Source organism: Perissodus microlepis, chromosome 13, assembly GCF_051167445.1.
Source record: "Perissodus microlepis isolate ML-2025 ecotype Zambia chromosome 13, ASM5116744v1, whole genome shotgun sequence".
Classification (NCBI taxonomy): Eukaryota; Metazoa; Chordata; class Actinopteri; order Cichliformes; family Cichlidae; genus Perissodus; species Perissodus microlepis.
The window spans coordinates 6543704-6563122 of NC_140473.1; the positions used below are offsets into that span (position 1 = coordinate 6543704).

The 19419-nt window shown below is 43.5% G+C and overlaps 1 protein-coding gene across 1 annotated transcript in view; it reads left to right on the forward strand.

Annotated features, from left to right (window-relative positions):
* Positions 1 to 19419, forward strand: part of adgra1b (adhesion G protein-coupled receptor A1b) — a 173380-nt gene that overhangs the window by 112643 nt on the left and 41318 nt on the right. Inside the window, exons 13-14 of the mRNA XM_084948189.1 lie at positions 2558 to 2768; positions 3297 to 3505. Of these exons, the coding sequence (XP_084804315.1) occupies positions 2558 to 2768; positions 3297 to 3505 (420 nt within the window). The remainder of the gene's footprint in view (positions 1 to 2557; positions 2769 to 3296; positions 3506 to 19419) is intronic.

The following is a 19419-nucleotide window of genomic DNA, read 5'->3' on the forward strand; positions in this document are numbered from 1 at the left end:
AAATAGGAGGTGACTGCTGACATTCACCTAACTGCCCTCTATAAGGAAAAGAATAAAAGAATAAGCAGGGGGGAGGCTAGAATGAGAGATGGAGGGGAGCGTGTGATTATGGTTACTAAGACTACAGCATGCTGCCCTGTTAAAAAAGGGAGGGGCTTGGAGGAAGGTCAGGCAGCTGAGGTACAACCAGCTAAATCAACTCTGAAGTGTGAGGTCCCCGGTGGCATTGGGGTTGAGGAAATGTAGCTGTTTAGGTTGCTCAGGAGGAACATAGATTGTTGCTGAGAATGGGACCTTACGCACGCCATGGCTTATGGCGCACACACACACACACCCCGGGCTGTAAATCACTTTGATACGCCACATAAAAAGGGATAAAAGATGTAGGAAGAGATGCAGAGACAAGTATACGAGATAAGGTTTCTTTTTTGAATTTGTGCGATTTGAAAACATTTCCCCTGGGGATGATGGGTCACTCGGAATCTTCGCTCACTGCATTCGAATAGCACGCCAGGGCCCGTGTTTAACACCACCTAGATCGTCACCTAGGCTGAAATCCTCCCTGACTCCATCCCTGATGTCTGTATCCTGTGACGTCTTGGAAACAGACGACCAAGCTTGAGCTGCTCACAGAAAGGAAATGATGCAACATAAATTTCAAGGCAAAGATCCTCTGTCTTTCTTCCTCTCCCTCCACACACACACACACACACACACACATGCACACACACACACACACACACACACACACACACACCCTGCAGGGTGAAAATCAACACATTTTCAAGAGTGAGTCAATGCAGAAACAAATAGCTAACAAAGCTGATGCTGCCGTGGTGTCTCGGACGTAAAAAGAACTGTGCTTAAGCACACAGCTGCTCTTTGGCACCCGTGTATATTTATTTTCTAGGATACAGAAGGAACCAGGACGATCAGGACAAAGCAGAATAAAAGGCTGGACAAACGCCACGGTTACTGTAATCAACATAATACTGGACAAGGAAGCTCTTGATTAACTCGATTAAGAAATTTGGCCATCTTCCTCCTCGGCATTGATTGGGCTGAACATCTGACTAAGCAGCTACCCATTAACTGTAAGGGCACTTTCCGTGCATCCACATTCATCTTGGGCAGGAAGCTTCCCTCCCCTTTAGGTTCAAAGTGCTGATCCTCTCACGCCAGGGAGGGTGAAGCGATTGAAAGCTGATTAAAAACAGACTGCATTCGGAAAGCAAGCCGCAAGCAAGATGCCGTCATTATACCTATTATGAAGGGGTATCATCAGCAGCCTTGTCATTAGCATCATTCTCCATCAGGGTCATCTGATGAATCAATGTGCGGGGTCAGTCATTTTGCTTCTTCCGAGAAATCTGTTCATGGCGCACAAATTCTGTTAATAACCCAAGGTGCTGGCTTCATTTGAAAGAACATTTTCTGTTGTAATCACTTCTTCACAACAACAACAAAGATGTCACCTTGTTTAATCGCTGCTTCACACTCTGATGAAGGTCCCTGACTAGAGAATTATCACTTTTCTGAATAAAATCACAGCTCAGATAATGTCAGCAAGCCTTTTCTTTTTAAACACGCGTTTGCTTAACTTTCCAAGCACGCTACACTTCCCTCTGCTGTATTTGTGCATGGCATGTAGAATTCATGAGCTGATGCAGATATATCAGTTGCGCAGAGTTAAGTGTGTGTGGCCACACATGCTGACAGTAGCACTTTGGAAGCCTTTTTTTCTGATTAAACTTGCTCTTTGGCAGCCTAAGTGCTGCCTGTCCTGTCCTAAATGCAGTCACTCACTGGTCCACACACCCTTGAGCAACATTTCTGTCCACCAGGATGTCAAGTTACTAAATCGTGAGCTTTGCCAAAGTTCCCGAAGCTGTAATCATGCCACTCTTGTGGGGCTGCTGGATCTTGATTGTAGCTCAGACTTTCTTGGACAGTATGGGCTACTTAGTTATTTGGTCAGAATATAAAATGATCTGCTTCAGGTCATAACAAATCAGAGGGAATGTGGATCTTGAATGCAACTCTGGTGGGGATTTTTTTTATTTTACAGGCAGGTTTACATTACAGTTTGGATTTACTTCTGCTTAAAGATGGCGAGAGTCTTCACTTTGGCATTCCCAAGCTGTGCCTCCCCCCCCCCCCCCCCCAAAAAAAAGAAATCTTGCCAGGGATGTTATTTGTGTTCTTTGGTGTTTACAGTTGCTAAAAAGAAGATAAAGTCAGACCGGTTGTCTCTTTAAATCAAGCTGCAGTGTTGATGTGCCCTCAAGCTGAAATGGTAAGAACCATTTCCACCTCTGCGGCAGGGAGCTTGACCAAATAGGCGCACTAGAGCGCTTCAAACGTGATTCTCATTCCCTTGGTCACTTTTGGTCTATGGTCGCCTCCACTCCCGGAGAGGAAAGGATTTTTTTTTTCAGTTTTTTTCTTCTTCTTTCTTTTTTTTTTAACATAGTTTTTTTTTCCCACAGCGCATCACCGACACATTATTTAATTTTTATTTTCTTCTCTCTCTCTTTCTTTTTTGTTCCATCCGCAGAACTCAGTGGCAGTCGCCTCAATCCATTTACCGCTGGCTGGTACGCCTATCTCTTCCTCGCCGTTGCAATCTGTTGATAACTCCACTTGCAAGCTGCAGTTTATTGTGTTTCGCAATGGGAAACTCTTCCCTTGCACCGGCAATTCGTCAAATCTCGCAGACGACGGGAAGCGTAGGAGCGTTTCAACACCAGTTGCTTTCACCAAATTAGGTAAGAGGAAATCCATTTTTATCATCATGCCTGTGATGTCAACGCCGTGCTGTATTTGCCGACACGGACATGCCTTACACACGCACACACACGCGGACATAGCCGTAGTCCATCAGTTTGCTCTGCGCAACATGTTGACACACCGCTCCCGTGCGTATTCCCGGAATAAATGAAAGAACTCTGTAGCGGTTTCATTTACTCTGATTAAAGAGAGCAGCGCGTGCTTCAGATCACCCTGCACACTCCGCTGCTGCATCATGTCCGAAAACACACCATGGTTTAGCAAAAATATTATTATTTTTTTGGTTCGATTTGAAATGAAAGTTAACTGCAACACTTCACACACCAGTCTATCACCTGCAGTCAGCTGTCTGACACTTGTCTAGCCTGTGTGCATGTGTGTGTGTATAGCGGCCGTGGGGTGGGGGTGGGGGGGTTCGTCCTCTCATGCCCATGCTTTTTTTGTGCCACAGCACTTACAGACTTTCCACATGATTTCCTTTACTGAATGTGTTGCTTTCCTTGCAGATGGGTGCAGCCTCGGGAGCGCCGTGCACTCTGTTACTATTGCTCTGAGGCACTTCGCGCTGGGTGTAGACCCCACCGCAGCCTATTGGGATTTTGACCTGCTGGATGGACACGGTGGCTGGAGGGCAGAGGGCTGCCACATAACAGGCTCCGGGGGCAACACGACCACCATTCATTGCACCCACCATAATAACTTTGCTGTGCTAATGGTGAGTAGTCTCCTGTGTGGTACCGGTGTCATTCATTTTTTTTTTTTTTTACCATGACCCCCCCCCCCCCCCTCCCCCCCACCACTACATAAATGCTTCCTCCACTGCTTAAGGCCTGTTATGGATCAAATGCATCTGTTTTCACCGTGGAATAGGCTGGAGTCACGTGTTTTAAGAAGGGACCTTTAAACGCTTCCTTTTATTGTTGCTCCTCTTCAGCAGAGGGAAAAGGATTTGTCAAATGCGTTACGGGGATTTATTGGCTTTGGAGTATGCGCTATGCTAAAAAAAAAAAAAAAAAAAAAAAAAAAAAAGGAAAAGAAAAAGAAAAGAAAAATTCTCCCCCCACCCCGTATCCTGGAAAGTTGCGGGTGTTGTATAGTCTGCCACCTTTTTTCCAAAAAGCAGCACAGCAGCTGAAATAGAAGCGATGCTCAAGAGAAGGAGCGCCTTGTCAGGAGCTATTCGCCTCCGAGCGCAAGTGGTGTGCTAATTGGTTGCAACCATCGCAGAGAGAAAAAAAAGAAAGAAAAAAAAAAGAAAAGAAATGTTGGACTGCAAAGCGTAGGATCGTTCATCTGTGTCGCTCAAGTTGGTCTAGACGCCGACGAGATGCCTTCTTCCGACGACGTCCCTCTGTTCGAATTGATTTCATGAGGATAATACCAAAAGCGCAATGGCATCGCATCGCCCAGTCGCTCCATAGAGCTGCTGCGCCTGGTCCGCTTTTTTGGATGAAAAGAAATCCTCCGGATGTTTACCGAAGAGTGGCATTCGTTAGACTGGGAGGTCAGTCCTCGGCAGAGCATGAAAAGTGTTGTGCTTGAGATGTCGGTGCTTTTCCGAGTTGCTTCTTTTTTGTCTTTCCTTTTATCTGCATATTTTATGAAGCCGCTGTTTAATTTGGTTGTTGTTCCGAGTGTGGAAATGAGCTGGATCGAGGATGGAGGAGAAAAAAGGAAGAAGAAGAACAGCCGCATAGGAATGGGGGAAAAAAGAGTGGGGCATGAGGGGGAAAGCGGCACATAAAAACGGCATGGGGTGGTGGTGGTGGAGAAGGGGTGGGGGGTGTTGCTCGAGGGGGGGAGTGGGGTGTCTGTGGAGAACACTGAGCTGTTGTCAGATGGAGAGCAGATGTCAGATTGTCATTGCACATGTATTCTCTATCAAACGCGAGGCTCGGGCAGGCGCACCGTCAGTGGGCACCTTGTGACTGTCAGAATAAACGCTAGATCGGCATTTTTATTATTATTATTATTTTGCTCAAATTTCCCGGCTGCAGATGAATGATTTGAACTTCAAGACACGTACGATAAGTAGCAGGTAGTCATAGCGATGGTAGAAAGCCGTGACGGGAATGTCCACATCGTGGTCTAATGTGAGCTTTCGCGCCGGGGATTGCGCGTCTAATAATGCAGTCACCACACCCGCCTGCTCTCTGCAGTGCCCAAGAAAGAAGGACCTTTTATTTACGGACTTGTGACATCATTCTCCTGATGGTCTCATCTAAAATACTGTACTATTGCAACAGGGATATTTATAGCCCAGGGTGGCTTCTGCAAGTACTAAACCTGTTGCATAATCTTTTGCATGTCAATCTGAGGGGAATTGCCAATTACAGCCCGACTGCAAGTTGACCATTTTTAATTTACAGTATTGGGGGGGGGGCTCCATCAGTGAAGCCACCGTTTGTGACTAATGCAGTAAAAGCACAGCGACCAGCTTAAGCTCAGCTCTTGCTTTTGGTGTTCTAAAGCAAAATCAGAGTAACAAGTTGAGCAGAGTTCCACATTTCAGCTGCTGTGGGTGAAGTTAAACAAGGTGATCGTGATGTGTTTTTTATTCTCTGGGTGTCAAGTCATGGCTTAGCCATCATGCTGGTGTCTTGCATAGCTGTATCACCTCCCTTACATCTGACCCCGAAATGCTTTTATATCAACTGTCTGCAGTGTGCAGTTGAAGTGTCTGTCAGGGTTAGCAAGAACATGCAGGGTGGGTGGATGTTGGACATTAAAATATCCCATTCCTGTTGATCTTGACTTTTTCTTTTCCATTGAGTTCTTGCTGTGTCTGTGTGTGGAGATGATTAGTCTACAAATAGCATGGCAGCCTAATACAATTGTCCCTGGGCACTGATGTTTGGAATATAAAAAGCACTCTAATGAGAATCTTTTTGACTTGGCTCAGAAGGAATTACACGGTAGAGAATATCCTCCCCTGGCTTTGTGATCAGAATGCCAAAGACATGACTTTTGGACAGGATCTGTGTGGAAAACCTCAACTGCAAGAGCCTCTGAGCTTTTGTTTGGGCAAATATTACACTCCTCCTTGCAATGGATTTTGAAAATTCAGTGTAGGTGTAACAAATGCCTTACTTTTTCTCTTTTTTTGACATTGGAAGGCAGGTGGCGCTGACCTGTTACATTCCAACTAGTGATACAAGTTGTTTCAGATGTGGGTCAGGTATTAAAAAAGACAGTCTCCCTCTATTTTGGGATTTTTTTCTTCCTCTCTTTCCTGCACTGAGCTGAAAAATGAAGCTGTTACAATGCAGCCGTTACAGATTTCAGCACCGGGGACAGTTCCCATGCATTTCTCTGTCTCCCTCCTTCTGTCCCGCCTCCTCCTCTTGCACCCCCCTTCCCCTCCCCCATCTGCCTCCTGCAAGCCTGTGTCTGTCTGACTGAAGGGAGGGCTGACTCACTCGTTTACAGCAATGCAGCCTCATCATCAGTCTTCATCACAGTGACAAGCCTCAACCCCACATTCCCAACAACCTTTTAACCCCTTCTACGAGACACACCCCTCTTCTGTAACCACGCTGAGTACGGTGTGCTGTCTCGGAGGTAGCAGGATTCATTTATTTATGCATGTATTTCCTGAGGAGATAATGTCGATGAAGGAGTTCATGCGTTTTACTGCTGCAGCGGTCTAGACTGTTTAATATGCAGGAGCAGACCTTTAGAACGAAAGAGAGACATGGTGTGGGTGGCTGGCTTTTGTAAGTATCCAATCATAACAAAGGGCCCAAGGCCGAGGTCCAATAAGGGAAGAGCTGTTTAGAGATATATCCCCATGCACTGTAAACAATATAACGAATATGTTAAGGGAAGTGGATTCCTATAGAGTGGTGGATCCTCTGTTTTATCCTCAAGTGAAACAGGAGACCTGTTGGTTAAACACGGCAGAGTCACATACAGTGTAAGGGTAAGTTTGTAGTACTGTTTAGTGTTTGCAGATGATGGCTTTAATGAGAAGATGATGACAGATGAAAGAGTCATGGTAGGCTGATTGTTTAGATCCTTTAGTTACAATACAATCTAACAAGTGCAGAATTTACCATTAAAGCCCAAACAGTATCGGTGGGTGATATTAACAGCTTTTTAAGAATGAGAAGCAAAAGAAGTTGACCAATGAAAGATTTGACAGATTGGCCGTGTTGTAGGCAGATCATGGATCTGGATGGAAAGCCATCCAGCTTTAATGTCAGTAACTCATATTGCTAAAAAAAAGTTTGATACATTGGCAGGTCAGAAGCAGAGAATCTGGGTACCAGGAATACCATGAACTAACATAATGAGATAAAAGTTCAAACTTAACCTAAGACACAGAGAACAACTGCTAACAAAATAAAACAGGAAAAAAGACAGAAGGGAACGGGATAACCCAGACCGACTGGACAGAGGAGATGCTAAAGGACAAAATCATAGAAGCGAGACAAGAGTGGGACAGAACACGAAAGGCAACTAACTAAATACTGTTTAACCAAGATACACAAGAGACTGCTGGAAGATATAAATTACAAGGCAAAATCTACACAATACAAGCTATGCTACATAAAAAGGGAGCAAAATTCAAACACAAGTGATTCTCAAATCCAAAAGGAATCACCATCCCACAAAAACTCAAAACCATGGGTCCAAGACCGAGGCACTGTTAAACTGTTAATACATCACTGTGACAGCAGCCGACTGAGGGAAAGCAAGTTTCAACTATTTTCTGTTATACAGAATTTGGCATTTTAGATCAGTGTTTCCCACAGTGGAGTAGCAAAGGTCATGAGTTGTAAGGAAACTATAAACTGCTTTTACACACAGGGTCACGAGTAAACAGTAAAAGCCTAGAAACACTGCTTTAATCTCTGATGATGGTATGTTGCGTTTATGAACTTGTATTTTTAATTCACTAGCTGGGCCCACATCCTCATTTAAGTTTGACAGCGTTTTAGTAGGTAAAAGTGAATGCTTTGATATGAATTGAGCTGCGGTTTGGGGAAGGCCTCGAAGAGGACTGGCGATGGCTCCCAGGCTTGGCAGATCCCCACGTACTAAATAGAAGTGAAGAAGTTGAAGAATGGAGAAGAAGAAGAGAGGGAGGGTGGGGCACGTAAACGAGAATGATCAGCTCGCAGAACTAGGGGAACGTATACAGATGACAGCCGGAAGGAGCGTGTTTGGAGGCGTGGTCCTGCTCCTGAAATTCTGATACATAATCTCCAAAATAAAATAAGGTAACTAAACGTCACACAGTAAAGTGGATTTTTCTCTAAAATGTTGTGGTGGTAAATGTTCAATCAAATTTACATACCACAGTAAAGTCTGGTACTGTGACAAAGTGCGGTGAAATATTTTAAATATCCTTAGTCAGTGGTTGGCAGATTAGCTGATCTCAGTGCCAGCCCATGTCACCAGCCTGTAGCTCAGCTGATCTCCTTATACACATTCAAAATGGTAAAGCTGTTTTAGCATTAGCCTGCTTACAGTTTCTGCTGCATCTGCAGACTGCTTTGCAACCCACCTCCATTCCAACTCCTTTAATGCTGTGTCTGAACTGTAATGGACCGTAGACTGAGATTTATTGTGTCATTCTAGCCTGAGTACCTCCCGTTTTAGGACACTTGCATAGATACTTTCAAAATGACCAAACAAACCATGATTCACTTGGCTGCTGCGCCTCCACCTTGAACCAAACCAGCCAAGACAGGATCCCATCTAGATAAATTAACTCTCACAGGCTGAGCCTTCTGCAAGCCCGATACTGCTGTGACATTACTGCTGACATCTGGTGCTGACCACCAGGTCCTGTCTCCTATAGAGAGGAAGAAAATATCTGTAGGGCACAATGTCCCTAAGAATCCATCCATTCATTGTCTTATCCTTATCCTAGGTGGAATACGGCTGCATTTCTCAAATATTAGATCAGATCATTGCATCAGCTTTGCTTTGGTCTAAGATTCATTCAGAAATGTGTACTGCCACCTGGATCACGATCGTTGTCTCTTAAAGGAAATAAAGGATGAAGTCAAAAGGAGGGAATAGGAGCGATACATTCAGAAATCCTTCTGCCCTTCTGCTTCATCTTAAAGATGCCAACTGGCTGTGTTCTAGAAAACATCATCAAAAGGGAGTTGTTTATTCAAATTCAATCCACATTTGGTGTTTTCGTCTTCGGCAATAATGGCTAATGCACACAGACTGTAAGTTGTGCTGGATACGTGTTGCTAATTGAAAATAACCTCCCGGCTACTTTCAGATCCTCTGTAGTTCAGAAACACTGTTTTCTTGTTCGGGTCTTATTTTCTCAGTCTGTTTTGTTTTTTTGTTTTTTCCAGCAGCACATAAGTTATGTGTCCTCATTAGTCCTTTGTCCACATCTGTGCTCAAGGCAGACATAATGAGACAACAAGCCAGCTTTCATTGTTCGCCCACAAGCGAGACCCAGCTCCTGCTTCCCTCGACTTTATCCTCACACCCTGGACTTTTCTATCTCCGAGACGTGTTCATGCTAAAGGAGCTTTGCTGTGTGTGTTTTAGGTGATGAAGGGATTTACAGTGGTAACGATGATGACCTGTTTAGATATGCAACCATGTCTCACAGCACTATGTTGATATTTTCTGTTGATAGGCATTGTTGTGGGAGGGGAAGAGGGATGATAGGCTATGATATCTACAGAGGGAAAGGGTGGCGATGCCTTGTGATGGCGTGTTAGATGACAGTGGATTGAAAAAAAGGTTTGTTTTGAGAAAACAGGCCACTTGACAATATACACTTTTTAATACGTACAATAGCCATGAACTAAATATCTCACATGCAGTAACTGTGGTTTTCAATTAGGCTATGTTGACATTCTTGTTGGGAGTTAAAGGAGAAGAAAAACACTTTTCTGGTCAGACACAGCTAAAATGTGGTTATCAAGTATTTAAGCTTAAATGATATACAATGTGTTAATTAGTGTCCTTAAGGTCCCTTTCATAACTGGCACTAATTTGTTAACTAACTTGTTTCCTTGGTGATCTGATCACAAGCAGACTCCTCTAAGTACCAATGCGCCAATGACACACAGAGGACACGCTGAGCTCAGACCACATTCGGAGGAAGTTTGGGCAACATATGGCCAATTCTTCTAGCAGTTTGCATGCGAATGAGTCCTTGACCACACAAAAAGATCACCCACTCAACTGATGTGCTTCTTGCTGTGGAAAAACAACAACACGTTTTGTTGATCGCTATAACAGGTTCAGTACGGACAACTATTATTAGTCATTTGTTGTACATGAATCTCATGGCCGATTGCGCAGCTAAAAATTAAGCCCTGTTAGTCACGGTTTGTGTTGACTCGTGATAGCTCCAGGTGACAGGACAAGAAGCCTGCTGTGCTGTGCCTGTAGAGCTGTTGTTGTCCTGCACATTGGGATTTGGGGTCGGCAAAAGAAAACAATGCATTTGCTATTTAACAGGATAAGATCTCATCACAATTGGCCACTTGAGACACATACGGAGACCGACATACACTATATTGCCAAAGTATTTGCTCGTCTGCCTTCACGGACATATAAACTGAAGTGACATCCCATTCTTAATCCGTAGGGTTTAATATGATGTTGGCCCACCCTTTCCAGTTATAACAGCTTTAACTCTTCTGGGAAGGCTTTCCACAAGATTTAGGAGCGTATTTATAGGATTTTTTTTACCATTCTTCCAGAAGTGTATTTGTGAGGTCAGACAGTGGTGTTGGACGAAAAGGCCACCATCTCCGCTCTAATTCATCAAGCATTAAGGGTTCTTTTCACTGGAACTAAGGGGCCTGAAAAACAACCCCATGCAATAAACCCCCTTCCACCAAACTTTACATTTGGCACAGTGTACTAAGACAAGTACCGTTTTCCTGGCAACCGCCAAACTCAGACTTATCCATCGGATGCAGCCGCTTGGACATGGAAACCCATTCCATGAAACTCTCCATGCACTGTTCTTGAGCTAATCTGAAGGCCACATCAAGTTTGAAGGTCTGTGGCGATTGATTCTGCAGAAAGTTGGCGACATCTGTACGCTACGTGCCTCACCATCCACTGACCCCACTCTGTGGTATTACGTGGTCAACCACTTCATGGCTGAGTTGCTGTTGTTCCCTGTGCTTTCACTTTGTTATAATACCACTAACAGTTGCCTGCTGAATATTTAGTAGCGAGGATTTTTCATGACTGGACTTGTTGCACAGGTGGCATCTTATCATAGTATATAAAGAATATAAAATATGATTCTACGAGCATGCAGTAGGCTGCACATAACCTGCTTAATGTGTGTTTGTGCTTCGCCGTAATTATACAGCTTAGGCTAATTCTTTGAGTAAATGATGATTATTTGCAGCTCACTAAGCATCATCTACCTTTCACCCTTCACCTCACTTACGCTTGTTCCAAACATGGCAGCTGGCAGACCAACTCTAATCCATCTCATTCTGAGGAGAGGCAACCATGCAGCTTCCTCACGGGCGGCTGGCTTAACCAGCTACGCTGAGGCTCGGGTTTGTGCTACACTCTGTGAACTTACTGCACTTACAGTCGAGTTTGACTTAACTTAATATTTAATAAATGCACTCGTGTTCCATTTGAAAGCATTAACTTAAATTTGATGTCGGGCACGGTTACTTTAACACATGAGGTTTGCCGTTTGTGTGTGTGTCTGTGTGTGCATCACTGCAGACTTTCTTTCTGTTGCTTCTGTTCTGATTTAAACTCTCTGTGTTTGCTGACTTGCTTTGGTGTGAAATGGGGAAAAAAAAGGGGGGCCGGCCCACCTCCACTCCCACAGCAGATTGCTGCTTGCCAATAAGCTGACATGTAATGCAGATTGTTTTCTTCCTGACTAATGAGTTCAGAGCTCACAGACCACCATTTATCTCAGACATCAACAGTTTTGCTCTGGCGTTTATACAGTAAGCCAATACTTGGCACTTTTTTTCCTTTTTAATGTGTGGCGCTCTGTATCGGACACTCTGTTTTTAATGCAGTGTGCCCCTCCTTTAGCCTGTATACAAATTGCATTGCTTTAACCTATTGTTATTCAAATTATGTATGCTCCTCAACCAGAGTGTATGAAAGATTATAATAGTGCTCCTGGCAGCAGAAAGGATTGTTGCACTTAATGTGTGCGCACGTCCGTTGTGTGCTAAGAAAGCTAATGGGATATTTGGTGGTCTCACTGTTTTGATGATGTTTATATGCAGTTACTCATTAACTGGCAGCCAAAACGGTGCTCAGAGTTTTACACACGGGCAAACTCGCTCGCTTGAAATATGAAACTGTCCTTGCTGACAAGCTGTCTTTATAAAAGATAACGATGCAGACGCATTTTGGTTTTATTTTCAAGTTGATGATTTTGGCACACATTTTCTCAAACAATTAGTGAGATATGAGCGCTTGAATGGGAATCAGTTCTTTTTTTTCTAGAAGTATTATGCAGACTTGAGTACATCTGACGTGCAAGTCCACGATTACTCACAAATGATTAAAATGAAACAGGTCTCGCTTGTCCTCTCGCATGCGATAGGGGCCATCTGACATAAATGATTCATGTACTAGGACACTGTTGGTGCACATAGTCGCATCCAAACAGTATTTGAGCTTAAAAAAAACTGAGCTGTTCACATCATAACATGGCATCTGATCTGAAACTGTCTTGGTCAAATGTCCCCACCTCCCCATCCCCTTTTACCAGCTGTTCCCTAGTCATCAGTGCGACCCTCTCTGAACCCGAGACAGCTTGGTAGAAATGAGGACATACCGTGTAAACAGCCTCTTTCTGTCTCTCTCTCTCTCGCCTCTGTTTGAGTTTCTGTCACTGGCTTTCAATTGGGTCGCTGTATTTGTGAACTGCATTTAACTAAACTGGACAGCGACTCATTTGCACAGTGCTGGACAGTCTAGACAAACACATTAAGTGCTTTTTTTTTTCCTCTATTAGGCCAGTGTAGACAGCACTTCTGCCCTGTGGCTGGCTAGATGTTTGGCTGGCTGACTATCTGCATGTCCACTTCTGTTGTCAGCCAAGACAACAGCAGCTCCCAGAATGCCATTGCTGCTGCTGCCGCCTGGCTGATCAGCAGCGATATATCCGAAAAGCCAAAGGGTTAAAGGTGAGAGGCATTTTCATAACAGACACGAGAAACGAAACTCTCGCAAGTTATTTTATATCCGGCCTCAACCAGTGACCTATGCCATATGACCTTACCTCTTTATTGTTTTTGGAAAAGCACATTAGTCTCATCAGCATGCAAGAACAGTACAGCCTGGCCCAGCAGTTGCATGTTTTCTGCGTGTGTGTGTGTGTGTGTGTGTACTGTAAGGGTGGAACTGCTGCTGCTTTTGCTGGTTTCTCTGCCGTAATTAGGGAGAATATATTGATCCAATGTGGCCCCCTGTGAGCTTCTATGTGGAAGATAAGCACAGCAGAAAATGAAACTTAAGTCATTTGAAGGGGTAGCGATAACATGGCAGACAAAGGGGTATATCTTTTCATAAAGTCTGTTAATGACCCTTCAGATTTCAGGGGTGGCACATATTTATGCAGATTTCCAGCTGTTCAATTGTTCCTTTTTTTCATTTTGACTTGAAATATGTGCTTCACCTGTGACAGAAAATTCCACACAAAGAGCAGTTAACATACAATTAACTGATAGCACACACCACAAAGCACACGATTTCATCCTCCATTATAAGTATTACAAATTTTGCCAAATCCTGACACCAAACCTCAGTGTTTTATACCGCAGCACCTGATGGCATGCTTCGAAATGCCATGCTTGCCCAAAGTGTAGTTTAACAGACTGTCTTGATACCATGAATGAGCACATCCGTAGTTCATTCAGACCACAAAGTCAAGCTCAGGTGGTGATTAGCTCAACTTTATGCTAGTAAATAACCTAATAATTATCCTTATTGCTGTTTTAGAGGAGCGGTGCTTCAAAGGATAGTTGCAGATTTCCGTCAGAATCTGCAGATTATACAGTACAAATAAAATGTTCACGTTTCTCCAACGTTGTCCTCCCAACAGTTTCACAGACATCTACACTGGATGGCCAGGAAGCGTTTGCGACGTCTTCTCGGGCGCTTCTCCGGCGCTGATAATTGGCGTCTGTCTTGTGTCAGTGACGTAAAAGATGGATTTAATGCGACCTGACCGTTCAAACAGCAGTCGCTTTCTAAAACATCGGATATGTATCGGATTCAGCACCACATACGAAAGTGACCCAGATCGGATTTGAAAATATCGGATTTGTGCCGTTCACACTGTCATACCATGATCGGATACGGGTCGCATAGGGTCAAAAAAATCGGATTTGATGCGCTTTCGCCTGCAGTGTGAACGTAGCCTTAGACGCTCAGAAACCTTGCGTTTATAAAGGAATATAACCTGAATGCAGTCAGCTGGCAATCAAGTCCTCTATTACAAAGACCCATGTCACAGACGACACAGGTTGATTGCAACAAGTTGCCAATCTGTTTGCATGTCTAACCGAGATGGCAATTATTTGCAAAGCTTTGACCAGTGATTGCAGTCAGTCTGAGGCAGATGGCAGTTTTCCGGAGAGAGGCAAACTGTGCAGTTGCGTTGCTGATCGAGAGTTCAACCTCTCAATCTCTCAGCAACTACTTGGTCACCTTAACTACTTGCAGTCTCCAAAAGCAGGCATGTTGATGCTCCAGTTTTTCTGGTATGCACACAAAAGGATGAATTCTAAAGGATTCCAAAACCCATACTTTCAAGTATAAATGCTAGACATCTAAATAACGGTCTTTTCATACACTTGTCCTAACAGAAATACTGAGTATCTCATAAATGCACTGTTTACTCCTGTTTACTTAGTGTCTAGCATTCATGGGAATTTGGTAAGAAAAATAAATAATAGTGAACAACGTCAGTCTCATGCTTGGCCTCATAGATCTTTGGTCACAAAAGGATGGCATCATAGAAAGAAAAACTATAGTGATGTTTGGTATCAATACTCAGCTGAATTTAAATGCATTCACTTAGCCATTGCAAATGCAACAGGTGTAAAGCACACCTTTGCATTTGCGGTTCATGTAGGTGCAGCAGCAGAATACGCAAAAGAGGTTGTTTAAAGTGGAATAGAAACCAGAGGGTGTGACGGTTAATAAATGCACCCTTATCTGGTCACATCAACGATCTCATCGCTCTGAAACAGCTGTGCCAATCTCAGTGACGCATGACGATGAGCGTGCAACAAATGGAGAAAAAAGCCTCTACAGGAAATTATACTGTTGTCTGGGTGGTGCAGAGAAGCACGACCTGAACACTGGCACCTCAAATCTGCAGGCAGAGGCAGAGGCAGGCCCTGCACAATAATGATAGGAGACGGCAAAATATGTCAACGTTGTAAATGCCCACGTTATACCATCCACGTTGGGGGGGGGGGGAACTGTCAGCTGCTCTAATCTGGAGTCTTCTGCCAAAACAACAGAATACCAAATCATACCAGACTAGTCAGATGTGTGCAGTATTGAGTAGGATTACTGTGCAGCAGCCTGCTGTTATTTACACATGATTTAATAAAGGTAAACAGTAGACTGTCGTGTGTAATGGCGCTGCACACTGGCATAACACTTCTCAAATCACAGGGTGCAGATTTGCCAGCATATGTGCCCTCAGATGGCTGCAGGGATTTAATGAACTGAGGGTGGAGCTTCTTCTTTTTTTTAAACAGCATAAAGCAGATGTGGACAACAAGTTACGGTAGAGTCACATGTATATTTATCAGTGCGCACAGAGCTCCAGACCTCCTGCTTCAAACATCATTTTCGGCAGTGTTATTTAAATAAACACACCTGCAGGCTGCTGAGTGATAAAAATGGTTTATTTCCACTTTGAGCTTTATGTTTCTCACAGCTCTGTATGCTCTGTTTAGATGCCTCCTCTCAATAAAATGGTCAAAATGGCAGCATGTTGATCCTGGGTTTTACGTTTATATATATATATATATATATATGTGTGTGTCAGTATATATATATATATATATATATATATATATATATATATATATATATATATATATATATATATATATATATATATATATATATATATATATATACACACACTTGTTTTTCCTGTCTTTTTCCTGTCTTTGCTAGTCAAATCAGCTTTTCACTCATCATTGCTGGTAGCCTCTTTCTTTGTGTAATAAGCATGTGTAAGACATACAGTATGTGCTTTTATCTGAGTACACTCCAACATGTGTACACCTGTCTTCTCAAATGGGAAATGAAATTTTAAATGAACTGGTTCTTATCTAGGACTATCCTGTTCTACCTGAGCTCTCAAAGTGCTTTATGCAACATTCCTTCACTCATTCATACAAGCACCTTGTTTTTCTAAGCTTTAGTGCTTTCTATTTAACATTCACACACACTGACACTCCAATGCATCCTCCCCAACAATATTTGGCATGAAGACTGGAGCAGCCAGGGCATGCAACAACTGCTGTGGTACGAAAAAATAGTGAATTATTGATCTGTGTGGTGACAGGCCTAATCTGAATAAAAATGTAGTGAAGTGTGCATTTTGTTTTCCTCAGGTAGTAATGTGTAGTAGCGTGACAGTTTTGCACTACCGCTGGAATGAGCTGGTGACGCTGATCGTGTTGGTAGTCTGGATCGGGCTATAAATGAAGTGACAATGTCACAGCTTTTTTTTATTGATCTGGGCAAAATTGGCAGTTTTTTCAAGCCATTTTCAGTAGATTCGATTGGTGATTTTCGACAGTGATTTTTCTGTCTCACTTACTTAGATCTCTCTCCACATTCATTCAGATAAGGCCTCGGTGCTCTTAACTGCCCAGAGGCATTACCAGAATAGTGGGGCTCTGGTATAGTATTTCTGTGATGCAGCAATACAAGAATGTTTGCATGAATATGGTCTAATTCTCTAAAGGGGAAAAAATTGCCCGTAGGGTATATCTCCAGTGTACCGTTGCCACGTGTTTGCATATGTCACAGTGGGTTAAGATATGTGCAAAAAGTATACAGCATGTTTGAGAGTATGTGTATCTGCAGCTGGGCCTTTGAATAGCTGCTTTCAGCCTTAAAGCTTGCTCAAAAATTTGCCTTTCCAAAATCCCATTCGAGTTGCTGAGCGATATGCTTTGGTATCAAAAGTGAAAACTAATCTAGGAGCTGAAATTCTGTCTTCATTCACTGTCCTGACACTTTGCCTTTGCCTTACAAATGGCCCAAACAAGATGCAAACATGTAAATTGCCATCAGAGGAGATGGAGTGTCAACTTAAGTGTAAATGGCACAGATAGCGCAACTGTCAGATAGTAAAATGGAACCGGGTTGAGATCACCGTGAGCTATCTGTAATCAGAAATGGAAGAAAATTGCTTTGCTGTGCGAGGAGGATGCATGGAATCGGAAAGAAACTAAGGGAAAAATCCAGCCAGACTTACAGTCCCTTCCTAGGCTGAAGGGGATAATGATTTACCTGGGTGTCCTTCTCTCTCCATCTGTCTCCGTGCTTTCTGTCTCTATAATGCCATCATTCTTCATCTCCTTATCCCTCCTATCGCAGCTCTTCATTGTGGTCCCTGCTACAAGCTGTTTTCTGTTAGATGCATCACATAACATATTCTCCGCACATTTTTTCTGTGCGAAGCTGACTGCTTTCACTCAAGAGCATCCCCCATCTGTTTTCTCCCTCAGCACCCCTGTCTCAGGGTGCTAAATGGCACCACAGTCAGAACCCACACCGGCAATGGTCAGTTTCACTTCCTGACCACGCCGAAAGCAGCAACTAAATAAAACCACGCTAAAGCCATTCATTTTCTCTTATGTTTAGGGGGGGTGGGGGCGTGATCCCTTACCTGCAAACATGCATTTTATTTGAAGAACCTGAGGTGGTAATGTGGTTTCTATGGCAATGAAAATAGAGTCATCAAAAGCCCAACATTACAGGGTTGCTTTTTATGTAGTCAGCCAGCACTAAAAAGGGATGATAGAGGTTTGCAGTGGAGACAGAGAGACAGTGAGAGAGAGCGCACATGAAAATGGTGGACAGCAACAGATGTCCGCGTGCAAGGCGAGCCTCTGTAAATGCTCCACCTCTGCCATGATAAGAACCACATAGGCACACCTAAGCCTATTTACGCGCTGAGACCTCTGTAGCAAGAGAGCGATGCATTCTGTTGAGAGAGAGGCTGTTTGTATTGTGCTGCTTGCAGAGACTGGATGTGCATCCCCCCTCTGTCGCGCCGTCTTTAAGCGTTAACAGTGCAGAACCTGTGGAGTCCTGGCCTCCTTCTCATCTATTGTTACAGGACAGAGAGAGAAAAAAAATGGCACGCTTTGGTTCAACGCGTCAACCTGCAAAGGAACGAGGTGTGGACCGGTGTAATGTATGCTCCCACTCAGTGTGCTGAACAGCGTGCCATCTCAGAGAGCTGAGATCAGAGCACGAGTGGGGTGTGCGTACGAGGGGCCGACGTTTTTCTTTCTGTGTGCCTAGTTTTGCCCTCATGTGGCTCTTTCATGTCCTCGCCTGTGACTATAAGCTTGTGTGTCTGTGTGCGTGCACATGTGAGCAGGCTTCCATTGAGCATTCTGTAGTGTGTAACCATTGTAAGATGAGTCACCCCTCTAAGACAACACCTACCAACCATCTCTCTCTGTCTCTCTGTCTCCGTCTCTTACACACACACACACACACACACACACACATCTAAAAATGATGAGAGACACGGGGAGCAGAGTTTCAGGCTTGCTCATACATTCACATTCAGAGAGAGAGAGACAGAGAGAGAAAGCAGTCTCGTTGCAGCCTCTTTGCTCCACATTTTAAAGCAATTCCTCTCAGATTTATTTTTATTGATTACGGTTCACAGAAGGAACAGATTCTCTCACATTTATTTCAGGAGCAGGGTTTGTGGCTGGAATCTAATAGCTAAACGGGTTGGTGTGATGGTTGTGTCCATGACCACACAGTCGGGTGATATTTATTCTTCTACTCCTATTTTCACATTTTTAGTTGGCAGTTACTGAAGCTACACAGCAAACAGCTGGTTTCTATATACGTAATATGGTTAATTTGTTTCAATACATTATGAAAATATGACATGTTTTGTTAGTATATTATAGATACAGCACAAGCAAGTATATAAGAAATATATATAGCAGTATGTACGGAGGCTCAGGGTGTAGCTTGTTTAAGTCCAGAGGCTGACCGAGTGGACTTAACCATCTGCTGTAATCACATGGGGGGAAATGTTTGGGTTATTTTTTTGTATTAAACCTAGTTATTGTCCCTGTGGTTTCCCTTTTGGAGTTCAGTCAGTGGCTGAGCTGTCTCTCATTTGGGTTGGGTCAGTTTGTTATGTTTTAACATTTTGTTGAGTGTAAATTTTGAGTACGGTTCTTGTTTTTAGTTGACTTCTTTTATGGGCCCACATTTTCTTAGAAATAGCTTATTTTGCTGAGTGTGTATTTCTTATATTATTTCTGTGTTTTTCTGGGTCTTTTTTGTTTTGATTTTTCGGTCGCAGCAGATGGATGCCCTTCGTTGAGCTCAGGTCTGCCTGAGGTTTTTCCTTCCCACTGTCACCAAAGTGCTTGCTCATTGGGG